The sequence below is a fragment of the Lonchura striata genome, chromosome 1, assembly GCF_046129695.1.
Source record: "Lonchura striata isolate bLonStr1 chromosome 1, bLonStr1.mat, whole genome shotgun sequence".
NCBI lineage: Eukaryota > Metazoa > Chordata > Aves > Passeriformes > Estrildidae > Lonchura > Lonchura striata.
In genome coordinates this window covers 140,672,510-140,692,336 of record NC_134603.1, presented here as the reverse complement: position 1 = coordinate 140,692,336, position 19,827 = coordinate 140,672,510, and the positions used below count along the sequence as shown (strand labels likewise).

The window sequence follows — 19,827 nt, the reverse complement described above, 5'->3', positions numbered from 1 at the left end:
ACCAAAGTCATGTAGCTCAGCTTGCTGATTTGGCAGAAACCTCAGCTGACAACAGCAAAAAAATCTAAAAGGTGATGAACATTTACCTAGATCTACTCCATGAAGCAGCTTTCCACTTAGCTATACAATGGCTCATGCTGCCTCGAAGGAAGAGAGGGAAGGTGTTACCCTCTCTCCAGCGAGCTCAGGCTCGGGTAGTGGAATACACGCCCCTGATGCACTATCATTGCTGGCATACCCTGATGTCTGCCCAGGGTGCCAGCACAAGAAGCAATCACCCCTCCTCTCAGCTGGATTTTTCCACTGGCATTGCAGCCCATGAGACACACCCTAACTAACATTGCAGAGTTAAATAACAAACACAAACAAGGATAAATTGTATTTAATACCATTACAAAAAGCTAATTTAAAACATGCTTTCTGCATTTTCTTATTAAATTGCATTGCTTATTGTATGTGGGGTAGCAGCTCGCCTTCACAAGTTACAAGCAAGGTCTCTGAGCATGGTCAGATTGTAAGTGATGTATCTTGGAGCAAAACAAGGGCCCCATAATTACTCTGCTGTGTGAAAGGACACCCGCTGTTGTTCATTGACCTCTGCAGTGATATCTCTTTGCTGATGCACAGACTGCAACAGAACAATTATGATCATTGTGAAATAAAAATGAACAGCCATGTACATGCGAAACCAACATAAAATCAGCAAGGCAAGGGTTAAAAAAGTGACCTAGAACACAGCTGAGAGCAGTAAAACTGGTAAACACTGAGGGCTGTGTAAACAGAGCAGAAGGCCTGTGCTCTGGGAACAGGAGGATGGCAGCTGGGTCAGAGTACACTGTAAATGCCATCCCTGACCCTGCTGTCACAAGAGGGAGGCAGGATGTAGCCATGGAGATGCCCAAAATAAGGAAACAAATTGTGGAACAACCCTGCCTAAGATAAATAGCAGATGAAGTAATCAAGAATTGGTGGGAAGCGACCGACCACGTTAATCTGACTCCTGATCAGTACAGACCCGCCCAGGGAGCGGTTTGCCATCGCTAGCCCAGAAAATACAAAGAGATAGCGAGGGATGAACGGCAGTAGTAAGAACTAGAAAAAGCGTGTTCTCTGGCAGACAAGCCCTCCTGGCTGTTCCATTTTGGACACAGGTCTTGGAGCTATCAAGTATACAAGTGTGAGAAAATTATAGAAAAACAGAATTTCCTTGAGTTGGAAGGGACCCATCAGTCCAACTCCTGTCCCTGCAAAAGGACACCTTCAAGCCTCCCGTGGGAATGGGGGGACAGTACCTGCTGACAGCTAGTTACAACCTAGAGCCAGGTAGGAAAACCTAGATGCCCCCCGAGGAGCGACCAGCCAGCCCGGAGGGCGGTGTTTCGGTGTTTTGTCACGGCACGTTCTGAGGGCGGCACTGCCCCCCGAGCAGCGACCAGCCAGCCCGGAGGGGCGGTGTTTCGGTGTTTTGGTGTTTTGTCACGGCACGTTCTGAGGGCGGCACTGGCCCCCGAGCAGCGACCTGCCAGCCCGGAGGACGGTGTTTTGGTGTTTTGGTGTTTTGTCACGGCACGTTCTGAGGGCGGCACTGCCCCCGAGGAGCGACCTGCCAGCCCGGAGGGGCGGTGCTTTGGTGTTTTGTCACGGCACGTTCTGAGGGCGGCACTGCCCCCGAGGAGCGACCTGCCAGCCCGGAGGGGCGGTGTTTCGGTGTTTTGTCACGGCACGTTCTGAGGGCGGCGCTCCCCGCCCCCCGCGCCGCGCCCGCGCCTCCCGCGGCCGCCGCGGGTCTCGCGACAGCTCCGTTGCCGTTGGTGACGGCGCGCGCGGGGCGGGGCCGGTTTGAACCGCGGCGGGCGCGGGGCCGGGGCGCCATGGCACCCGAGCGGCCCGGGGAGGAGCGGGGCGATGCTGCCAGCCCCAGCGCCGCCACAGCCGCCGGCTCGATGCGCGTCGAGGTCCCCCGGCCCCCCTCCATCGAGGAGTTCACCATCGTGAAGCCCATCAGCCGCGGCGCCTTCGGGAAGGTGTATCTCGGCCGCAAGGCGGGCCGGCTCTACGCCGTGAAGGTGAGGCGGGGCCGGGGTGGCGGCGCTGCCGGCCCCGCTGCGGAGCAGCCCCGTGCGGCACAGGGGAGCCCCGGGCCTCGGGGAGCCCCGGGCCCTCGGGGAGCCCCGGCCCCTCGGGGAGCCCCGGCCCCTCGGGGAGCCCCGGCCCCTCGGGGAGCCCCGGCCCTCGGGGAGCCCCGGGCCTCGGGGAGCCCCGGCCCTCGGGGAGCCCCGGCCCTCGGGAGCGGCCGCTGCCCGGGCGGTGCCCTGCCCCGGCAGTGTGCAAGGCCGTGCCCTGCTCTCACCTCCCCGAAGTGCTGCAGGGTTTACTCAGGGGAGCTCTGGTAACGACAGCAGGTTTTAAAAAGTACTTTAAATAAGGGGAAATAGCGGCAAAAACCTTGCCAAGCGCCAGAGCGCTGTTGGCTTCTCGCTTGTAACTGAGCCCCCTCAGCTGCCTCGCCTGCCTGGGGGGTTAAAGCACCGCCTTTGAGAAACAAGACGAGAATAAATTTTAAAAAAACGTTCTTGCTGAGTAAGTATTTTTAAAAACCCAACCAAAACCTGTCGCGTTTTCTGTGTTGTTGCATAAAGGACTAAAATCCAGGCTTGCTGTTAGTAAGATCCTTACCAATTATTTGTGCAAACTTGACTTTGTGATTAAAAGGATTATAGCAAGCTACGTAGTACACCAAGAATAGGAAACATAAAAACAGTCATGCAAAATAGGCATTGCTCTGCAGAGCTATATATCTCTGTGCAGTTTTATTATGAGCATTTTGAGGTTAAATAATTTGTGTGCTTTGTTTTGTTTTTCAGGTGATGAAAAAGGCAGACATGATCAACAAAAATATGGTTCACCAGGTGCAGGCAGAGCGGGATGCATTGGCTCTCAGTAAAAGTCCTTTCATTGTGCACTTATACTACTCACTTCAGTCAGCAAACAATGTATATTTAGTAAGTAAAAAAATAGCTGTGGCATATTATGATAGTCTTGAAAATTGAGCATGAGTGGCAGTGATATCTCAAAGCATTTTTGTAATGGTATTCCTTAGTCAATTTTACATCTTTCTCAGGATGGTTGAACAAGTAAAATATTTATCTTCCTCTGGTGCTTTGGGCTCTTTCTGCTCATGTCCCCCTCTATTACAGGAGACTTAGAAATTCTTACAACTGTTCTGTCTTAGAAATACATAGAGATCTTAGAGAAAATAAGAAATCATTCTATTCAAGTAGAAGCCAGGTGACTGGATGATACTCCATGGCTCACTGAAAGGAAATCTATTTTACTTATTGCCAGTGCTCAAGATTTGTTACAGCTGTTGGCCTACATGACAAGATGGAAAGTGGGTGGCAAGATTAGATGCTGGTCCACATGGAGCACTGTGGAGCACAGCAGGACTTGTGCATGGGTTTATGTACTGCTTCCACATAAGGATTCAGACTGTCTACAAAGGGTCTGGCACAATTTGTGTGGATTGTTGTAAGCACACACAGGGAAAGCTTGATGCAATTCTGAGACAAGGTTGCTATGCACTCCTACAATGCATTTTGAGTGTAAACAAAGCCTTCTTTTTCTGGAGTCTCTGAATTGCTGGGTGGAGTAGAGGACTTCAGGGTGAAGGATTTGTAAAGGAGATGCCAGAATCATGTCTCTGTGTGTGTGTGTGTGTATATGTGTGTGTGTTTATATATATGTGCATGGAAGAATATTGTGTATTGGAATATAAGTACTGGTGAGATTTCCTGACCAAAACCCCATAAATGCATTCTTGACATCAAAGAGTGAGTTTCAGAAGTTCTGCTGACTTGTATTTTATTCTGAATATGACGTGGGCCATCAGAATGTGTCTGCATAATGGTCTATTGGGTGTGTGAATTTTTTTTGCACTCTTTTTTAAGTGTCTTATATGCACAGTAACTCTCACTGTTTGCATTTTTGATAGTTTGCACTTATTTCACAAAGCTTAGGTCTGAATTTAATATTGTGTATAAATGATTGCAAGATAAAATGTTGAGATACTTTGATTTGTATAGAACAGGTGGTCTTTGGCTTCAGGCGTGGAGTTTCACAGGAATGCTTTGCACTTCATTTTCTATACTATGGAAATATACAATATTAAGTTAAATATAGAGTAATATATGAATATAAATATAGGTTAAAATACATAATATTCAATATAGAAATATATAACATTTATAATATAGGAAATTTTCTGTAGTTAACTCTCAAAGGCTGTAGTCAGCTTTTTAGTTAGCTTCTAAAAGTAATGTAGGCAAATAAAATAAGCAAATGGTCTACAGAAAGAAAATGTGTAATGTCTGTTACATGACACTTTAATTATTTTATCCAAGTGAAAAGTATTGTGTGGGAAATGAGGTTTGAACAAAGCTGCTTCTCTCTGCTTCTGCTCCTTGAAATCATATTTTTATAGGGGTGAAAGTTACTTTGTATTTTACTTCAATTTTGAAATGTGTTTTAAATTTATAATGCTTGAATGGCAGGTGATGGAGTACCTTATTGGTGGAGATGTCAAATCTCTTCTCCATATTTATGGATATTTTGATGAAGAAATGGCTGTTAAGTATATTTCTGAAGCAGCATTGGCTCTTGACTATCTTCACAGGCATGGAATAATCCACAGGTGAATTTTTTTTTCTTACAAATGAGTATTTGGTAGTTTGGATTTTTTGTTTTTTCACTCTAACGCATAACCGTCACAGTTTCATTGTGGCAGCTTCCACAGGCACTTCATTTGCTAGAGCTCCTGGAAACTTTTTGCACGTGTGCAATGCAGCAATGCTGTGAAACAATGGCTAAAATAAAATCTGTCTGGGTGTGCTGAGCACACAAACCCATGCTGCTTTTCCCTGCCAGTTCTTTCCCAGTCCAGTGCTGTATTAGCAGCTGTGATGGTTCAGGAACCCCCTGGGTACTGCACACTTGGCCTGCCTGTAGGAGAGGGCTGGCTACCCTGATGCTCCCCCATAGTGAGAGCTCTTCTTGCATTCAGCAATGCTGCAGAGAGCACACGTGAAAACTCCTGCTGGAGGTTTGCTTGTCACCTGTAGGAGCGGCACATGAGTGAATGTTATGATGGTGCTACTTGTGAAGGACACTTGTTGAGCCTGCTGAAGGACAAAATATGCAACTCTTGACATGCATGCATGATTTTTACAAAACCTGAGATGTTTGTGCCATATTTAATGCTAAATATAGTTGATTCAGTTCATGTGTTTCTCAAACTGGAATCTTCTCCTGGCTAGGAGGTGTTACTATTAAACAAATCTAACCAATGTTTTGTATTGAGTGTTTCTCTTCAGTGAACTCTCTTTGTGTTGCTCTGTGCTCTTTTTGCTGACTTCAGCTGTATTCATTTTTTCAGGGATTTGAAGCCAGACAATATGCTAATTTCTAATCAGGGACATATAAAGTTGACAGACTTTGGGCTTTCCAGAGTTACTCTGAACAGAGGTAAGAGTTCTTTCTATCCTTTTGGTTGTATTAAAATTTATTTCTGCATCACATTTCCATATTGTTGAACACAACATCCCTGTAAAGGGCACCTTTCAATTAAACAAGTGCAAATGTTGCAGTAATACCTAATTTCTAATAGGTTAGTACTGATTAGCTACGTGCTAGTAAGGGGTCTGCTCTTAGCATTGCACTTCAGAAGGTAAAATATTTATTATTTGGGACAAGGCTGTATGAAATAAGATCTAGAGCCCTTTTTTTGGAGGGATATGGATTTCAATGGGTGAATGAATAATTCTGGCTTTTTCCTGTTTCTCTGACTACTTCTGGCCTTCAGTTCATGGCTCTCGGTCCTGTATAAATTAATTTCCAATAAATTAACTGGGACATTCCAGACATTAGTTTGAGGGATATGGGGAAGATTAGCACAGTGCTTTGGCATTTGAATGTTCTCTTTTCAAGCAGAAAATACAGCTGAATAGTCATTACTGTCTGTACAGGCTGCAGATCTTAAGGTGAATAGCCAATTTCTGAACTGGTTTGTACTTCCTTAGCCAGATCATCCAAACTTATGCTGCACATAAGTTGCTTGAGACAGCTGCTGGAGAGTACATCCTTTTTATATAGTTAAAGGAATGTAGAAATTCAGAGTTGTCTATGGAGTTTGATTCATGGTTTTAAGAATATAAAGGAAAATACCAGGTATTCTCTATTTTTTATGGTATACTGCTTTATCTGGTGTTCTAATGCAACAGATTGTTGTATCTAGTTGAACATTATATGACAACTTTAAAGCTAATTACTGCTAGTGAGCAGAAAAAAAAAGGGTATCTAAGGTTGAATTTCACCTATGAAAAAATCTTGTGTAGCTATTTTGAGATGCCTTTTGGAGTGATGGCAGATTTGGAATCAAATTTAGTATCCTATTCCACAAGCCATAAGCTGGAACTTTTGCCTAAAAACCAAAGCTGATATTAAATTAGAACATGTAGTGCTTTTTGCGTAGTATGTTGGAAAAGAAATTTGGCTTCTACAACTTTTGTATGTATAAATGTATGGATGCATAAGAGATAACACCTTGTGTTAAGTAAGAATGTACAGGTAAGTCTTCAACTGGTCTTGGTAGCTTCATTTGTATATTTGTTCAGTATGTGACTAAATGTTTTTTTCATCTTCATGAAACTTAAGTAAATGTCTGCAACTTTGCCTTTGTTTAATATCAAAATGAAAACCTGATATATCTGATTTTGGATTTTTCTTCTGTAGAGATAAATATGATAGATATCCTTACTACCCCATCAATGCCAAAGCCAAAACAGGACTACTCACGTACTCCAGGACAATTGTTGTCTCTTATCAGTTCTTTGGGCTTTGTAAGTAATTTTCACTGTCTTTGAAGTACTTCATCCTTTTAGCTTATTTACTATCTTCAGTTCAATAGTTGGCATGCTAAGGCTATTCTTGCATCCCTTCTGCCAGCTGGTAGAATTACTTATGATATGTTTAGAGCATTTTGAAATTCTGATGTGATTATCTTGGACTGTATTTTGAATTGTTGACTTTTTAATGGGCATGGCCAAGCTCCAATGCAAACATCATAAACAATGTGTGAAGTTATACTGTCAATCCTGGATTGAGATTGTTCAGACTCCATTACTTTTAACTGTACTTCTTTCTGCTTGTTAGTATACACCTCCTGTAGGAATGAAAGTGCCGGGGCACAAATTGAGTCCAACATCTGACAGTCTGCATGGAGCGGTTTCTCCTGTACCTATGGCCCAAAAGGAAAATACCCCTCTTTCAACTAAATTATTCAAAACACGTGAGTATACCAGACCTTGTGCTGAGGAGTCCTCTGGCTGTAAGGTCTGGGTCTTTTATTTTTATGTGAGTCTTCATAAAAGGTGTGATTCTCTTGGTGTCTTGCTCTCCACCATTTCTCCAGTACTTTACATATGACATATTTTCACCTACAGTACTTATGTCACCTTCTTAAGTGGTTTTGTTTGATTGGGTTTTTTCAAATCATGACCTCCGAATTCAAAATCACCTTTAACTTTTTATGGAAATAGTGTCAGTTCTTGACATACTTTTGGTGGAAATTGTTAAATATAGGCATGTATGTTAAATATAGGCATGTATGTTTTCATTTAAATTGTCTGATCTTACTACTTTTTCATTTCTAACCTGAAACAAGAAAGAAGGCAACTATGCTGCTAATGTTTGTACTGCTTGTACATTCTTGGCAAATTCCTGATTCAACAAATGCATAAACTGACTATGCAGGAAAGATGACAAGAGACGTTGTCATACATAGCTTTCCTTAGCTTCCTTTGATGTGAAAGCTTAAAATAGTGTGAAGTCAGTCAGTACATGTTGCCTGTTTGTATCAACATTTGAATTTTTTTTCTCTTAAGATCTGGATAATTCTCAATTAACACCTGTGATGCCAGCGAGGAGTTTAACTCCTACTCTGCTTCAGTCAAGAAACAGGTTTGGTACCTCCACTGTCAGTAGTCAGTCTAACACACACCTGTCCAGTGTGGAATCAGAAAACTGGAGCAGCCCCAGGTGCAGGAAAGATGTAGAGGTCAGGACTGTTTCATCTTTCCACTCTAAATTAAAATTAGTTTGTACTTGTGTATGCAAATGTCTTCTATTTACTCTACTTGCCTCAGTTATTTCAAGTGTTGAGAAACTTTCCTACAGTAGAAGGAGCAGGGGTTGTAATTTATGTTGAGTAGGATTTTGGATCAAACCAATAAAGCCTTTTCCTTCAAACAAATATTAGTCCCTTGCAATGTAACAGGAGAAGCAAATGCTATTGAGTCTGCAGCAGAGGAGTGAAAGAGAAGGCTCCACTGACCATCACTGGTTTAGCCCTATCCTGCACAAGGTGGGCACTGCTGGGAGCAGTGGCTTTTTGGAAGTTGTCCCTGTAGCTTTATTTGCTCAGCATTGTGAGTGAAGTAATTTCTTTAAAAGACCAAACTTGGGAAAAAGATAAAATCCACTTCAAAGTTCTACTAGCTATTAAACTGAAAAGTTTAAGGCTTTTATTACTGAAGGGTTTTGTATCAACTAACCTAACACCAATAATTATAGCTGATAATATTTTGTCCTAAAATATTTTATCCTGCTTAAATGTATTAATGAAATTCTACACAAACCTAAAAGAAAATGCTGCTGTGCTATGTAGATCCTTGCCATGATTCCTATTTAGAGCATAAAGAACAACTTACATTTAAAACAATTTATTATCCTGTATCTACCTGTTTCTTAGGCCTTGGTTTTGGTATTGTGTTATGAAAACATGAGTAATATCAGATTTTCCTTTTGTCATCTCTGAAGTGTAATATACTGCAGGGAACTATAATGGTGTTCTTTCCTCTGGACTTTTTTGGAAACTAAAGACTTCTGTAGCTTAACTTCTTAAAATAAAATCACAAATACAGCTTCAATTGCTCTATTTTTTTTATCCTTTGGCATTTAAAAATATGACATTTTCTATTCTAGCAAGCTCATTTTATGTTCTTAAAAGAAGTCAAATTATCAAGTTATCCTTAATTTGGTTTTGACTTTTTTTGTCTGTTTTTTCACTAGTGGTAGTTAGAATGAGTAAGGTTTGCAAATCTTCATTTCCTTATGGAGGTTGTAATAAAGTATTTCAAATTAAGCTTTTCTGTAATACTGTAATCATATTTTTCTTGATACTCAAAACTTAATGTGCTTTTTTGCAGCAAAGTGGAGATGAACTTCGTTCTACAACATGCAAAACCAGTAACAGTGGGTCAGCTCTCCTTTCAAATGCTATGTTGCCAAATAGCAAAGGTACTGAAGTATTACAGAAAAAAGAACTTGAGTCTGCCATTTCTCCCATTGCCAGCAATGAGTCTGGCAGTAGGCAGAAGTTGAAAAGTGAACATTTGGATTTAACAGATACTCCCGTGAGCACTCTGGATGTGAAAGGCGTAGTAAGAAAGTGTATTTCTGAAAATAAGATTTGGAAAGAAAATGTCTTTGTAAATAAAAGAAACATGACGTATGAAACAGCAGAGACTTCCAGACTACAACAGTCTCTTTCAAGGCAGAATGAGCCTGTCAAAGAGGAAGTAATGTTTGAAAAGGCAGGTGTAAAAAGAAGCTTTGAATCAGTTGACAGTAGTCCTTGTCAGGAACTTAACTATGTTAAAAAAAGCAATGCAGAATATAAACGTGGCTGTGAGATCTCAGAATTTCTGGCAAACAAAGGTTCAGGTTTGACAACAGAAATTCAATCCTTAATACTTTGTAATGCTGGATGCCTATGTGACACCTGTGAAAGCAAGGAAGAAGTTAAGAGTTTTATTAGTAACCAGGAAACAGTAGGAAGATCACTCACTCCAACTGTAGCTAAAAATCTTATGTGTGATCTGGATGCAGACTGTGGAAAGGATGATGAAAAGGAGTACATGAACTCAAGTTTTTTAGGCACTGATGATGAAAAACCTTTAGATGTCTTCAGTGCAGATTCTGACTTACTTCCTGAAGTGTCTGTTACAGAAAGCCATCTAGAAAAACAGCTTTTAGATTTGGACAGAAGTATTAAAGACCTCTCCTTTGAGGAACCAAAACCTGAAGGTGTGCTAGTAACGTCACCAGAGTCCCAAGATGCCTCACGGTATGGAGAGGAGGCACATACAGTCCAGGACTGCAAGCCATTACAACAGAAAAAGGATAATGACCAGAAACACATGGAAGAAACTTATCTTGACACAGTACCTTCTCCTTCAGAAAAGATGATGGAAGCACTGAGTCTCTTAAAAAAAAATGCTGTTGTTTTTCGGAGTTACAATAGTCCAATCAATGTATCTAATATATCTGAGCCATGCAGCATGGCTTCCTTAGATATAATGGATCTTTCACCTGCTTGCAGTGGCTCTTACCCAACAGCTATCACTCCACTACAGAAAGGAAGACCATATCAGGTCTATCAGGTAGGTAAGGAGGCAGATAGAAACTTGGTACATGCATTGGACATTAGGGACCTGATTATTTCAGTGGTAAATTTAGGGAAAACTTACGTAGTTTGAGATAATCTGTCAAAATTACCTCTGTTGAAAGGGTTTTACTTGCTGACTTGTGTGGCCAAAATTATAATATCTGTAAGAATTTAGCAGTAGCTTTATGTTCACTGGTTTGCCTTTGGCTCAATATGCATTGACTGTCCATCTCTGAGAAATCTTTGCTGTTACAGAGAACTGATTAAAAAAAGCCTGTGCTATTTTGTCTCTGTCTGCTCCTAGTGCAGTGCTGTATTTTCTGTGACCAGTTACAGGTTTCCTAATGTAATGAGAAGTCTTTGATTTTTTTTCTTTTTTGTTATCCTGCACTCTTCCCAAGTGTGAGTGCTGTTCAGCTGCTGGTAACTGCCATTGTACATGCTACTTTCTTTTTTTTTATCCTGGTAAACGTTAAGGTATAATGTATTCTGTCAAATGCCAGTTACAAGCCTATTAAAAAGATTGATGTAAAGAGTGATAGCTGCTGGATGTGACACTGGAGGAAGAACTTAGGGAAAAGTTCCTCAAAGAGTAGGCATCTTTATACTTCAAGACTGTTGAGATAAAGCAATAGAAGCGCATTTCACACATGCTTCTCAGGGAATGTTTTGTGACTTGTTCTTGGCTTGAACTTAAGTATCAATTATTACATTTACATTTAGTCACATCTGTGACTAAAGCTGGAGATGGGAGTTTCTGAGCTGGTTTTGTTTGCCATCTGAAGTCCTTGTCCCATATTTTCAGGGGGATGCTGGCACACCATACAGGACTCCAAAGAGTGTTCGAAGAGGAGCTGCCCCCGTAGAAGGTGAACGCATTCTGGGGACCCCAGACTACCTGGCACCTGAGCTGCTTTTGACACAGCCTCATGGTAAGGCAAACCAGCCATCTGTCAGTACTTGAAAGAGGTGGCACCTTTACATTGCAAACTGTCTGTAGAACTGTAAACACTTCAAGCAATAAGATTTAGAATTCTTCAAAAAGAGCTCGTGCTAAGCTCTTGCCATCATGGGTGGCTGTGTTTGCTTCAGATGCTCCTTCCATTCATTTACTGCTTTCTCATAACCAGAGGATTTGGTTGTCTGTCACAGTCTTGCTTGCTGCCAGTCAGCATTGGAAACTGCTTTGGCAGCTTGAGAGTTGTATCTGGCTTAGGAGTAACAACTTGGTCATCCTGAGTGTCCTTAAAGATTATTTGGGATGGGAAAGATGGAATTTAGTGAAATTCTAGAGTGAGAGGCTTAAGCCTCCAGTTATTTTTAGAATGTCTTCTGTGTTTATTGGTAATTGTTATGTGAAGCTAGACAATTTTATGAAGTTGCCTCAAAATCAATTATTGTTGAGTGACCTGATGAAACACACCAGACATCTGATGGGATCTTCTGTATAAGGGTGCAGTAATAGCCACCAAATTTTTAGAGGTTGGTTTTTTGGGTTTGTTTGTTTGCTTTCAAAATACTGTACTAAAACAGCACAACTTTGAAGGGCATAAATTTCTTTGTGTCAGATTCTGAGATGAACAAAAAGTCTGAAATAGTTTTCTGCTAACTTGCAAGAAGCTTTGTGAAAAATTAAATGCAATGTATCTATCTCTAATACAGTTGTTGATGTATAATTGCATTTTATTTCCATCCCAAAAGTATACTACTATTTTGTAGAGCTGCAAGTCTTGGGAAAACTACACGAGAGAGAGACCTGAATTGAGAAGCAGTCCATTACTATCCTGTGGAGCAATAAAATTCTGCTAATATAAATTAACTAAAGCTCTATGAAGCTATTTAACAATTTAACGGTAAAGACTGAAAATGCTAAACATACGTAGTTGTTGCTTTGTACTGCCATTTAGGATTCTTAGATATCTGGCAGATGTTAAAACTGGATAGTATTTTGGAAATGCAATCAGTGCTACTTAGACAATGTAATTAGGGTGATTTCTCTGTGGTTACTGGGTTTTCAGGACTTCAGTGAAAACTTGCAGAGTCTCAGGTTTGTATCAGGAAATTACAAATCTCCCATTACCTTTACTGAAGCCAGGGTTTTTGGAACTCCAAATTTTTCCTCACTAAATGTTTTATGTGTTCAGCTGCTTGTAAATGTAGTTTTAATCCTAAATTAATCATGTTACAAAACTATTTTATTTTTGTTTCTAACTTAGATTTAACATTGCCATCTTTCCTTATTGTGGAATACTACCTTAGGGAAAAAAATCTTCATTCCTATGCCTTTGGAGAATCATACTTGATATTCAGTGTTTGTGTTTGTTATGGGTTTTGTTTTGGTTTTTTTTTTTTTTTCAATAATTGTAATATTTTTACTTCATTGTCTTTTCAAACGCAGGGACTCTGCTCTCTGGTGAGTTTTCTGTATTCTGTGCAGAGCTGAAGTGTTCAGCATAACTGAAGAGTCAAAGTATAACTAGATCACTGTTTCTGAGAACATTGTTTGGGTGAACAGTGTTTCTATATAGAAAGACATGTCCAATATGCCTCCACATAAAAATGTGTGATGCTTGCAGAGTATGGCAACATCATATCAGTGTGACTGACCTATCAGAAATCACACATGTAAACATGTACTTCAGAAGGAAAGTCAGCATTCTTAAATTGTTTAACATGAGGTAAAGTCAGAGATACTTTTTCTCATTGCTGCCTTTCACTTCATTGCAGTCAGTCTGATTTACTTTGCCTATGGGTGAAGAAAGTTCAGGTGCTCAAGACCTGGTGTTACTGCTTCTTGCTTCAAATCACAGAATCATAGAATATCCCAAGTTGGAAGGGACCCAAAGGATCACTGAGTCCAGCTCCTGTCCCTGCACAGGACAGCCCCAAGAGTCACAGCTGTCCCTGAGAGCTTTGTGCAAACCCTTCTTGAACCCTTGCCAGGCTTGGTGCTGTGACCACTTCCCTGGGGAGCCTGTTCCAGTGCCCAGCCACCCTCTGGGTGAAAAAACTTTCTTGATATCCCACCTTGACCTCCCCAGCACAGCTTCATGCTGTCCTTGGGTCCTGCTTAGCAGGATTATGGTAGGAATTAATCTAATTTTAGTTAGACTTTTTGTGGGAAATATTGCTGCTGGAACCTGGTTATTACACTGTTCAGGTTGTGATCTTATTAGACTTTGACTGGAGCTGAGAATATTTTACTGAACATATAAGTGCTCTTAACAACAGTGGATGTGAACTGACTGCTTTGATGTGCTTAGCCTGGTGGGCACTCTTACTGCTGTTGGGAGCTGCTAAAAGTGTATTAGATTGCTGGTTAAACACTTTGGTTTTCAGCATTTCTAAACTTCACAGTAGTCTTTGTGAAATGGCTCAGAACATTCATTTTGCTTGGAGGTGTCTTAGGTTTTTTATATGCCAAAAACAGCCAAGAACAATTACATTTATTATCTTTCAAAGTTTTTTTATTTTTTTAATGGCAGTTGTGGCATCTATTCTTTATATGGTGGAGTGGGCATGGCATGAAGATGCAGAAAGCTTAGAATGCATGCAGTGGTGTCTGGGATTGCTTTGCCTGCTGGTTTGAATGTAGGTTAACAGGAGAGATTGGCAAAAAGACAAAACTCTGGAATGTGGAAAACCAGAACTATCTTATAACAAAGTAGAGATAGCCAGTAACTACACATTGCCCCAGTCATTTCAGTGTAATGGAAGGTAATGCCAGCTTCATGTGTGCTGGCTTGTTTCTGCAAGTTGTCTTCATGATGTTCATCATAATTTAGACAAACAGAAATTAAGTTCAATAGCCTGAGGTTTTGGAAACTTTAAAGAACTGAGAGAAGGGCACAGATGTCAACATGGAGCAATCATCCAGGCTCTAGTCATGAGGCATAGATTTCTTATCACAAAACAGTCTCTTGGAAAAGTTAGCTCCTGGATTCTCTGTGATAGGAGTTGATAATTAGATTTTTACTAAGAGCCTCCTTGGTTTTATCAGTAAACCCCAGTGTTACCTGTAATGAATTAAGGAGCAGAGTGGCTTTAAAAAATCTTTTAATATATTTTTAATCTGCATGAATATTAAATACAACTTGTCTCTTCATAATTTTCAAGAAACTTGCAGAATTTAAACACTCTTCAGCTTTTGCTAATCTTTAAGTCTTTGCAAGTATCATTTTTGTAAGTGTAATTATGTGGATTTATTTTACCAGGTTCTGCTGTAGACTGGTGGGCCCTTGGAGTTTGTCTGTTTGAGTTTCTAACTGGAATTCCACCTTTTAATGATGAAACACCAACACAGGTCTTCCAAAATATTTTGAAAAGAGGTAATCTGTTTCAGTAATCAGGGTATGTATGTATTTCCAATATTTATTTTATAGTTTGAGTTACTAACTCAACTCTTTCTTTGTCTGTAGATATTCCCTGGCCTGAGGGTGAAGAAAAGTTGTCTGATAATGCCCAGAATGCAATAGATCTTCTTCTAACAATTGATACTACTAAGAGAGCTGGACTGAAGGGTTAGTATTAAAATTGTTCTTTGCAGCTAATTGCAAATTTTTAAGTGGTGATCTCCTCCTCCTGAAACTTAGGCTAATAAACTTCAATGCCTCACTAGGTTCCATGTATAGTACCACAGCACTTAAGTTGTGGCATTTTCTGTATTTCTTGTGGGGTTTTTCCTTTCTGAACAAGGTAATTCTGGGGCTGAATTGTTTTGTTTGTTTTTAATTTTTTAAATTGAACTTCTGTGTTACTTTACTGCTGTTCTGCTATGCATTTTTAGTATTGGACATCTAATGTACTGAAGTTCTCTCTTATCTAATGGATATTTGGAATTTATAACCTAAATGATGTTTAGGTTAAAAGATGGTAATTTGGGAGAGAAGCCTCCTACAACAAACAGTTAATTCAGAGAGAGGAGTTTTTTTCTTAGGAATCAGCCTGTCTTATCTGACTGCATAGGAGAATACAAAGTTGGACAATATATACTGTACAAAGTCTACTTTTTTCTCTTCATAGAAGGGCTTAAACATTTGCTATTGTTAACAGTGACTATGCTTTTTTAAAAAAAGTTGATAATGGAAAGAAATTTAGAGTGAGATATTCCGGAAATAGAGAAAGAAATCTTATGAGAACTGTTCAGGAAATCACTAGAGGAGGAAATTACTATGGAAAGGCTTACACACTCTTACACATAAACTACATGCTAGAAGCTGGAATCAAGCCAAATTAAAATAGAGAAGGCACAAAATTATGAGTGAAGATTATTATGTCAACAGAAAATCCTGTGGCTTTGATAGTTCCCAAAAATCAATCTGAAGGTGTTTTAGTTAAATACAAGTTATTGTCTTTATTTCTGGATTTTAGAGTGAAATCCAAATTGCCCGTTCAAGGGCAGAATTTTAAAATAGATTACATAATGGTTTCTTCTTATCTGAGCTTTTTCAAAATTCATTCCTTGTTAAGATTTACAGCTGTATTTGGCCATCTTGTCCAATTTATAATTCACTGAAGTTGGATGAGTAGTTTTCAGAACAACCATTAAGTTTTCTTGTTGTACCTAAGTTTCCATCATTGTCATCTTCTCTCCCTTCTCTCAAATTTGTGCTGTCCCTTTTATCACTACAGCATGAAGACTTTAGTACTGGGAAACCCCAGTTATGTTGTTGTACTGCTGTGCTTCTCTAAATTCAGTCTTTCTGGGTAAGTGCAGCTTTAAGGCTGCTTTTGGCTCAGTGGAACTGTGTGGAACAGTTTCCCTGGATGGGGGTGACAGCTACTTGTCCTGCCAACAGTTTGATCCTAAAGTTGGGGGCAATCAAAGCCCAATTGCAATTTACACATTTATGAACTTCTAAAAAAGAAATAAAGAGCAAGTCTACTGACAGTTACAAATGAACAAAGTGACTATGGTGCTTGGACATAAAGCAGTTTATAATGCTTATGTGAACTTCTGTTTCAGAGCTGAAGCATCACCCCCTCTTTCACGGGGTGGACTGGGATAATCTCCAGAACCAAACAATGCCATTTATACCTCAGCCGGATGATGAGACCGACACCTCTTACTTTGATGCTAGAAACAATGCTCAGCACCTGACTGTGTCTGGATTTAGCTTATAGCATCAAGATAAGTGAACATTCTTCATGGTTTTGCACACTTACAGGTTGTCTTGTAACCTAGTTTGGTCTTGACTAAGTTTCCTTGCTAAATATAGTGTGTTTCAAGTTACCAGTCTATTTTTATTATAGCCTTCTTTATTCTAAAATACTGTAAACTACTGTATGAAACTGGTATCAAGTGCCTTTGTGCTACTTTTTATCTTACTGCACCTTACTAAGAGGGCCAGAGCATTGTGTTTCTTGGACCTAATAACTCTGGGCAATAATGGGGCTTTTAATAGTAATGATTTATTACAGTTAGGAAGTGTGGCATTATTTCCCAGCTAAACATAATAGGGAAAGGATATAAATGAATTGTCATTGTATCTAATGAATAACTTACCTATTGGTGGTTCAGTGTGGTGGCAAGCTGGTTTGGGAGCAGTCCTGTCTGAGCAGTGTGAATATATATCCACTGTGCAAAACTGGTCATTTCTATTCCACTAAAGTGGAAAATTGAATCATAATGCAACTTTGAAATGTCTTGTCTTGTTTGTCCCCAAGAGGGATGGGAAGATACAACGGTGTTCCAAGTTAATTTGGCTACAAGTGGCACAGGAGACTGGCAGGAGTTCCTCTGGTTATTACCCTGTCCTAGAGGATACCTGGGGCAAGTCTGTTAAACAAATGCTCTGCTTTAGTTGTTGTGTTGTAACCACTTGGACTGTAGGAAGCTGGACTGAACATACATTTTAGTCACTGGTTTTATCTAGAAAATGTCCAGTGTGTGTGGGCTCCCTTGTGTCAGATGACAATTGACAGGTGATTTTTTTGTTTTCTAACAAGTAGTATTCATACTGAAGCTGCCAAATATTAAACACTATAATATATTGTAGGCTAAAAGACTGTTCTGTAAACTTACAGCCAGAACTTAGATTTTGAATAGAATATAAGATAGAAGTGTATATTCTGTATAAACCTAAATTAGGGGGAAGTATATTTAAATTTATCTTTAAATGCAATACAAATCTTGTGTCTGCTAGGTTTTAGAGGTTTATTTGTAGATAATTCTGTTTAAATAATCTTCAGTATTTTTCTTGCATATGTATTTCTAACTTAAAGAAGATTTTAATTTTTCAGGTTAATATATGTTAGATAAAGTTCATTTGTGCTAGATGCCGTTACCAGCCAAGGGCCATGTGCCAGAAGCCAAGCATTTTGCCAGTGATTTTTGCCAAGTGCCTTTTGGTTTCATGAACAGACGCTTTTTGTAGCAGTAGTGAGTTGTCCTTTCATTACCCTGCTATCTGGAAGACAAGGTTTATTGATGGAATTCTGAGCAAATAGTCTCCCAGGCTTCCCACTATCCCCTCAGATTGCTGGGAAAGGAACGGGAATGGTGAAGAAAAAGGGAGTTTCCTAGAAAGACCTAAAGAGAGCCGATTTTTAATAACTCAGAATGACCAATCCCAGCTCTTGTTGTGATAACTCAATTTTGTGAAACAGAGTCTTGGCAAGTTGCAAAACATACAGTGAATCTTTCTTTGCTAAGGACTGTAGTTTCAGAGAACTTCTAAATTGTTCAGTCACACTGCAATTGTTACATGATGGAAAAGGTGCAAACAAATGCACTACTGAAGCAGTATTCATAGACAACATTCTCTGAAAGTGATGAGAAGTTCTTTAGTGGTTCTCCTATGTACAGTTAGACTATATAAACTGGGGTAGGAGGGTACCTTAATTACTGGTATTTTATGCTATTTATTCTTCCATTTCTAGTAATCTAGTTTAAGGAAGCAAATCTTAAAAGAATTAACTATGATTACATGTCAAAGAAAAAAGAAACTGAACACCTCTTTGTCTTCAGTGCTTTACAAAGGGTTGCACCTGTTCCCGTTTGGCAGTATAACACATTCCCATCCAAGGTGGAAGAAACTTGTTACACTTATCTTCTTTAGCCCCTTGAAATAGTTCTTAATTATCTACAAGGGTCAAGCAAGCTTCTATAAAAACCTTATCCTAAAAGAAAATTGTGGAGTGTTTACCAGTTGATTAATGCAAAAACATAGAATACAAAACCAGTTAATTAATACAAAAACAAGAATCTGTAGAACAGTAAATCAGCCAATTGACAAATCTGAATGTTTAATATAAAATTATCACTACACGGCTGTCCAAAATTAAAATTTCACACAATCAGCCCTGAAAATATTGCAATATCCTGTTCTTTCATTATCTTCATTATCCTTGTTATAATAAACATGGAGTTGGATGTCAGATGTTGACAGTTGAGGATTTGTGATGCGGTTTTTTTTATTGTGGGGTGTTTTGGTTGGTGGGGCTTTTATCTTTTGTAAAAAGGACAATCCTAGCTTTATTGTTCAACATGGAATTCCTTGTCAACTCAATCCCACTGGTTTTGTCCCACTTGTTGCTTGACTTGAAATATTACAGGTAAAAGTTTAAAAGGTATAATGGAAGAGATCTAGTGTTTCTTATTAGTCAAGATCTACAAATAATAGTATAGGCTGGCAAAAGTTTCTGATCCTTAGAAGTTGTGGAAAACCACTTGGCAAGTCCTCCAGCTCTTACATGGTGCTTCCTGAAGGCCTGAACTTTTATGTACATAACCTACACAAACTCTATAGCTTCCAGGTTATCTTGGGAGACAGTTTATCAGCCATGAGTACAGTCCATCTGAAAACTACGGGAGAGATCAGTGTTGTACCTGGTTACACAGAAGCAGCAGCTTTGGGCAGTTATTCCCAGCCCTTATGTGCTGTTGGGCTCACCTACATACGAGGCAATGTCTGGGGGCTAAGGTGCTGAAGTGCTGCCATTTGTTGTTGAGCTCAGAGATAAGTTTCAGCATGATTGGGTTCACCACATGCTTACTCTGGCAATAAAATGCATTCTTTTCCTCTCTACTTCATTCTCCAAAAGTTCACTTTGCACTTATTCATTTGCACAATTCATGCTTCAAAAATTCACTTTACTTTTGTGTAAATATATAAAATAAAATAGTGCAGCTGTACTGCTGCTTCTGCATCTTGTTTTTCTTTTATTGTGTTACTTGTGTATCTGCTGGGAATGTGGCAGACGGATTTTTACACAAAGAAACCTGGAGTGCTTCCCACTACCTCAGCAAAGGCAGTGATTTTAAGGAAATACCTATTACTTTCAGTACAGGTCTGTATGCCCTTCAGTTAGTTCATAACTTGCTC

At 39.8% G+C, this 19,827-nt stretch overlaps 1 protein-coding gene across 1 annotated transcript; it reads left to right on the top strand.

Annotated features, from left to right (window-relative positions):
• The first annotated feature begins 1,928 nt into the window (after positions 1 to 1,928).
• MASTL (microtubule associated serine/threonine kinase like) lies at positions 1,929 to 18,880 on the top strand. Its single transcript, XM_021543042.3, has 13 exons — positions 1,929 to 2,066; positions 2,865 to 3,002; positions 4,551 to 4,690; positions 5,432 to 5,520; positions 6,787 to 6,893; positions 7,207 to 7,342; positions 7,938 to 8,110; positions 9,261 to 10,496; positions 11,307 to 11,433; positions 12,900 to 12,914; positions 14,716 to 14,829; positions 14,920 to 15,021; positions 16,467 to 18,880. Exons 1-13 carry the CDS (start codon positions 1,944 to 1,946, stop codon positions 16,622 to 16,624), a joined length of 2,658 nt encoding a protein of 885 aa, XP_021398717.2. The 5' UTR covers positions 1,929 to 1,943; the 3' UTR covers positions 16,625 to 18,880.
• Positions 18,881 to 19,827: the final 947 nt, after the last annotated feature.

What these genes read in the sequence shown, in the direction of transcription:
- MASTL (XM_021543042.3), top strand. Translation starts at nt 1,944, where the DNA reads ATGCGCGTCGAGGTCCCCCGGCCCCCCTCCATCGAGGAGTTCACCATC. An exon ending in GACCATATCAGGTCTATCAG is followed by an intron (nt 10,497 to 11,306) that starts GTAGGTAAGGAG and finishes CCATATTTTCAG; the next exon opens with GGGGATGCTGGCACACCATA. An exon ending in TAAGAGAGCTGGACTGAAGG is followed by an intron (nt 15,022 to 16,466) that starts GTTAGTATTAAA and finishes CTTCTGTTTCAG; the next exon opens with AGCTGAAGCATCACCCCCTC.